Source organism: Gavialis gangeticus, unplaced genomic scaffold (genome assembly GCF_001723915.1).
Source record: "Gavialis gangeticus isolate Ggan-Ray unplaced genomic scaffold, GavGan_comp1, whole genome shotgun sequence".
NCBI classification, from domain to species: domain Eukaryota; kingdom Metazoa; phylum Chordata; order Crocodylia; family Gavialidae; genus Gavialis; species Gavialis gangeticus.
The window spans coordinates 30,979,284-30,985,530 of NW_017728998.1; the positions used below are offsets into that span (position 1 = coordinate 30,979,284).

At 38.9% G+C, this 6,247-nt stretch overlaps 1 protein-coding gene across 6 annotated transcripts in view; it reads right to left on the reverse strand.

Moving 5' to 3' along the window:
- Nucleotides 1-386: 386 nt before the first annotated feature.
- Nucleotides 387-6,247, reverse strand: part of ZNF423 (zinc finger protein 423) — a 382,482-nt gene continuing 376,621 nt past the window's right edge. For 5 of the 6 annotated variants that reach the window (XM_019505676.1, XM_019505681.1, XM_019505679.1 and 2 more), the window contains one exon: nt 901-1,022. In XM_019505676.1, coding sequence (XP_019361221.1) covers nt 993-1,022 — 30 coding nt within the window. In that variant the 3' untranslated portion in view covers nt 901-992. Of the gene's footprint in view, nt 1,023-6,247 lie in introns of all 6 variants that reach the window. The other variant, XM_019505680.1, reaches the window with a different exon arrangement.

Here is a 6,247-nt window from a genome sequence, read left to right on the forward strand (position 1 = left end):
TGTCTCTTCAAATCTCATCAGCTTCATTAGGAATTTAGGGTGCCCAGCTACTCAATTAAACAGATAAAATATCTTTTTGGGGCAACCATCCCACACACAAGTCTTATGCAATTAATTTCTGAAGTAGTGATTGTGCCATTGTAATGCAGGTGTAGAACTCCCATTAACCTGAAAGGAGTTTTATGCATGCCTCAAGGAGAAAATAAACTGCTACATACAGGCAGAAGTCTTGTTCACTTCCTGTACTGCTTCACTTTTCCTGGGTTGGAGACCATTCTCTGGCTTACAGGAATACATTATTTTATATTTCAGTCTTCTGACACAAACATATGGGTGAGGATGACTCAGTGAGTGCACCCAGAGATGGATTGAAACTCCGACACTAATTGCATGTATTCCCTTTATTGAACTGTACTAGTTATTGCAATCAGATTAAGTCACATTTATAAAGCAGACCATCCAGTTGCACTGAAACCGATTATATTCATTACATAGTTTTAATCACTGTCCGGTGAACTGGCAAATCCAATCAAAGCATTAGTCTTTAATTAAAAAAAATTAAAAAGAAATATTCAGACAATAGCCAAGCAATCACATCACAATGCACAATTACCTAAAGTTGCAATTAAAAGGCAGTTAACAAAAAAAAAAATCACACCTAATCTTTAACTATCAATATAATACAAGAAGCAACAAAGGGCAACAGCATCAAAGCAGATTTATCTAACACTATAAATTCAGTCAGAAGCAGAAGCTCTAAAGTACACTAGCTGAAGCAGGACAATAAAAAATACTGAGCATGGAATACTTTTAATCTCTTCCATTAATATTCATTTCCAGCTGCTTATAATAGCAGCGCCTCATGGCCAAATCATTAGAGTTTTACATCTGGGTTGCAAATGACACTTTGATTGGATGTAATGTTCAAATGGTCCTCCCCACTGTGCCTCCGTCAAGTCTTCTGCAGAGAGGTGTCCTGTAGTGCCAGTGGCTCACTGTGCGTGCTGGCTCAATGTGTGGTTCTGGAAAGACGAAAAAAGGAGACATACATGAGGGGCAGAATAATAGAAAGCATGCCCATACCCTCCTACTCAGTACCATTTATGCAGAGCTCAACATAAAAGCTTCTCAATTATTACAAAACAAAATGCAATAAAGAAAAGGTACTCATAAGTAACAGCTGCCAATATGACACATTTGCTTTGTACTGATAGATCTGTTAATGCTGGCATGAACTTAGAAAAAAAAATTCTATCAGCCAAACAGAGCCATGAGGTTTTTCAATACGTATAGGAAAAGCAGTAACACTTCCCAAGAAAAATCTGCCTTTAGGGAATCCCTTCACTGAAACAATTAAAAAAAAATCTGAATCGCCGTGGGAACGCTTGCCATATTTTACTCTTTATTCTCACTAGTGACTGGTATAAGCACTGGCAGAAAGAGACACCAGATTGTGACACACACTTTTCAGTCCAAGAAATATTCCAGCAATAAGAAATGAAGCACCAGTTCAGACAACGAGGTAACATACACAGCAGAAAAAACAATGCTGGGCATATACCCTAGAAATTAAATCTTTGTAAAGAATAGTTTGCTGTACAGCTCTTCATTTTTAGTAGCTGTAACTACCACATGCCATCACAACATTTCTGAACAGAGGAGGGAGACATTACAGTCCAGTCACACCACTTGATGCAGAAGCTGGATAAATCATGAAGCAATCTTGGAGCCATATTTTCACTGCAATCCAAAGCAATGTAAATTTTGCTCGCACTAAAGCCCCAATTCTGGAAACATGCATGGAGGTAATTATACTTCCATGCATATTCAACAGGACCATTTGTGTGACTAAAGGTAGCCTGCTGCATAGGCTTTTCAGGGCTGAGGCCTAAATGTTTTCAAATCTGCAGGGCTCTCCTGTCAAAATTCACACATTTCATTTTATTCCACGCTAGTTTTCTTCTACTGATTTCCATCTGCTTAGTCCTGGTGTTGTGCAGGTCCACCAAACAGGAAGGAAAAGTTTCTAAAAGCAGAATGAATTTGGACTTCAAATTATTTATTTACAACGGCATTACTTCTAAACACATTAAGCTATTTTAACTTTTCATAAATCATCTGGCCCTTCTAAATTCTATTCACAGTTGTACCTCAATCAGAAAAAAAGCAGATCTGCTCCTTTATCATGGCAATGACATCTATCTAATGAAAACTGTCTTGTGGAATCATTTAACTAATGAACCTTCCATCCGCAAGCCTACTCTCTCTAGGTAGCAGTGACCCCATTTGAAGTCTGTATTATTTTCTCATCTGTGCATTCCCAATAACTGACCACCAGGTGTCAGAAGTGCTGTTGAGTTCCTAAATCATGTCAAAAGTTATCAGCAATATTGTGGCAGGCGGACTTATGAAAGTCTATACAATGATGTTTGGGCTTCAACATGACAAAAGGGTAAGGGAAAGGCAGATGCATTCTGTTTTGAACATGCAAGGAATGATACCTTGTGAAAATAAAAGACAATCAATTAATGTAATAGGAAGATGACTACAGTTTGTTTTGCATAAGGCTCATCTACAGCATAACAATTTTGTGCCTATATATCACAATACTAAATGAAGCTTAATATTTTAAAGTCAAAACCAGGGAAACAGACAGAAACAGAAAACTTGCTAAAGTACCATAACCTGCATCTGAATAATGTGAGAAGAAATCAGATTCAAAACTATGTTGCTTGTAGATGATTTAAATACAACCAAACCTAAAATCTGCCTTTTTTTCTTCACTTTGTTCTACATTGAGATTTTAGCAGTCTTACAGAAGAATGACCATTGCAATGCCGCATGTTATTCACGAAGGCAAAGGTAAGCAACAAAGTCATGGAATGGGACTAATGTAGCCAAATAAGGCAGCAATCAGATTGATAAAAAAGCTTGTACATTAAGATAACTGAAAAGACCTTTTCCAAAAAAACAACTGATGAGGAACACGCAGCTGTCTCCCTGTGCTCAAGCATGCTCCTGAGCATTTTAACAATGGCCATTTCTAGTGCACTTCATTACAATTCTATTTTTAGGTCATCCTGAATACCAATAAAAAAAATGTGAAAGGTTTACCATCCTCAAATCGAAACAAGGCTATTCACGGTAGACAAATCCATACTTATTTAGGCAGTGTCATTGAAAAGATAATGCACAATCAGCACTAGAGGCAGGGTGCACAGTCTACAGTCAGGGAACATGATTTCAAACCTGTGTGGCTGCTGCATTGATTACACCAGGCAGGTCAATAAAGGAATGGTATGTGGCTCTAAATCTGATAATGAAGCTCTCATTGTGAACCCTCCCTTCTCAAACATGGGTTAATAATATGTTCTGAACACATCTAATACAAAGGACATACTGGTTGGGTGAGCAGAGTCTACATGAAGATGCGAACAGATTATGCCAAAGACAGCAGTTATTCAGAGCCGAGGTCATGTACAAGCTCATAAGCCAAATACAAGCCATCTATCAGTAAAAAGGGCCAGATATACTTTTTCCATAAGCTGACCTTGATTTATTGTTAATAATTAGGGGAAACCTACTTTTTCTCACAGGCATTACAGGCAATCAACCTGCCAACTACACACTGCCCCAAATAATTAATAAATGAAAGACCTTAAAAATCAAGATCTAGTATCCCTGGGCACAAATGTCTGTGGGTGCTAAATCCTTCATCTGCCTACAAAAAAGCTGCACTTCCATGAGCCAAATGGGCAAACATGCACATCTTGCATGCACAAGTACCTGGGTGTTCTTGACTGTGGGGATTCTGTATGTGATAACCCCACAAATACTGCAGGTGCAGACTTACAGCAATGTACCCACCTTCTGTCAGGATTTTCACCTGTTAAAATGTTTCAGACCCCATAAATGTCCCTTCCATCCAAAGCCTAACTACTTCTGGCCTTCACTATTTTCTTGTTTTTTCATATTTGTAGTATGTGAGTTGGTTTATTGGCAGTGCACTGTGCAGATCTCAAAAAGAGGCCTCTTGTCCCCTTTCATGAGCATTTTTAACACATTAGCCCAAACTTTGTAGCTGCTCACTGCTGACAACAAACAGCACCAAAACCAGATTTTCATCCCACATGAATTTCAACCTTATCAGTAGTGACTTGAAAATCTATTTCAAGCTCTTTGAGGGGAGAAGTTCATTTATTATATATGCTAACTATGTAATAAATTAAATGAAATAGAGAAACTAAGTTTGGGCAATAAGTAAAACCTTTGGCACACCTTACATTAACGAGACAAGATACATTTTTTACTTTATCTTTTGTACTAAACCTGGACTGCTATACCAGGCAGGTTAAAGTGCTAAATCTGAAGGCCAGTAAACAGGCTGCATTTCTCAGTATACCTACACTACACGCGTACCTGTGATAAGTAACCTTTTGTTGACCGACTGTGAAAATCCTCATTTCCTACCAACAGAAGGGTAGTTTAGAGCTGCAGTGGGAAACAAGACTGCCTCAGATGGCTATTTCAACACAGCAAGTTACACTTCAGAAAAAAAATGCTTAAAGGTGACCTGCAAAGGAAAACTAAAGCAGCCACAGAAATTGATGCTATATCTTCCCCATCTCCCAGCCAGGCTCTTTTTGTGTACAAGTCCATGTATGTATATTTACGTGTTTTGGCAGGGAAAGCAGCTTGCCATACCTTGACAAAAAACCAGGTACTAATGATTCTTTACAGTGCGTGTTAAGTCCTTTCACGAAATGAGGGTGCACCACTATTACCCCAGAATACATCGCTCCAAGCCAGCAACTGGAAAACTCTGCAGGAGTATCAACCAGCCTAGCAACAGCAGGGAAGTCCCAGCCTATGGCAAGGTTGGGAAATTTAAGTTATGAAAAAAGCCAAAATATCATTCAAAATAGATGGCAATTCTGAAAGTTAAATCCACTGAAAAAGACAACTGCCTGAGCCCCATGGTTGCCTCAGTGCTCAAGGGGAAAGAACTATTTCGGGAAGCAACAGTGACCCTGGAATTGGGTGACAGCTTTTGTGGACAATAAAACGATTTTAAAAATGACTAACTGGCACCTCTGTGTGATCAAGAGCCCTCCAATATGGGTTGCCAGGGACTCTCCAGGTTTGCAGTTGCAGTTGGTTCAAGCCATCTTTGTTGGGTATCTTGGATGATTATTTCTTTGTTGTTTTATGCGTACATAGTATGGTATTACTGAAGCAGTTGCATGGCAAACTCCATTTCACAATTTTTTATCAAAAAGAAAAGAAACCAATTTGGAAAATGATCATTTACAGCAGCAGAAAGCCCTCTTACAAGCTGTATAAAGATTGGGAGAAAGACTCAAAAAAAAAGGCAGTGCATGATGAAGCAAAGCTACAAGCCTGGCAGTCAAGCTGGGAGTCTCCCACACTGCAACACAATTCACTGCCAACAAGTCACAGGTGTACAACACGGGAGCAGGTGAAAAAAATAAAATGCAACTGCGAGGGGTGTGATAATGGTTTGAGGCCATAATACATTCAGTCTATGGTGCCATTGTGCATCTGTTATGTATTTAGAAATATACTGTCTATGCATCTGAGTATATATACCTCAAAGACCATATGTTATACAGGGGTTAAGAGATGGCACAACAACACTGGCAATATATGCAGTCCTCAAATGAAACTCATAAGCCTGCTACAACTTTATATATGAATTGGGACTCTTATTAAAGGTTATGAAGTATCTCCCACACATTCTAAATCCCATTAAAATGAATAGAAACCTCTCATCAAATAATTTCAATAGAATTATGCAAATCATAGATTCACAGGACAAAGAGCCAACATACAACTTAACAGGTGATTAATCCATTGGGTGACCCAAGAATATGAGCATGTCTAGGTATCTGTGAGCATAAGTGTATAGCAAGTATTTTACTGCTCACACATCACTTCTTCAAAGTCAGTCTGATGAACATATTATTGTCTACCCAGACAACACACCAGGCTGCACCGAGCCAGGGTAAATGCAAGTTACTGTCACCACAGGCAGCAACACAAACTGGAAATGTTGACTCTAGTGGTGTTGTAATCATGCAATTGCATGGTCTCGTGACATCTGGGAAGATAATACTTATTAATCACTATATTTTTCCCAAGCTGGGAATCCTCCAGATCCTCATGAAAGCCTGGTGAATTTCTCCCCCTGATATTTTGTACCATGCACCCTTTATTCCCTTTACCT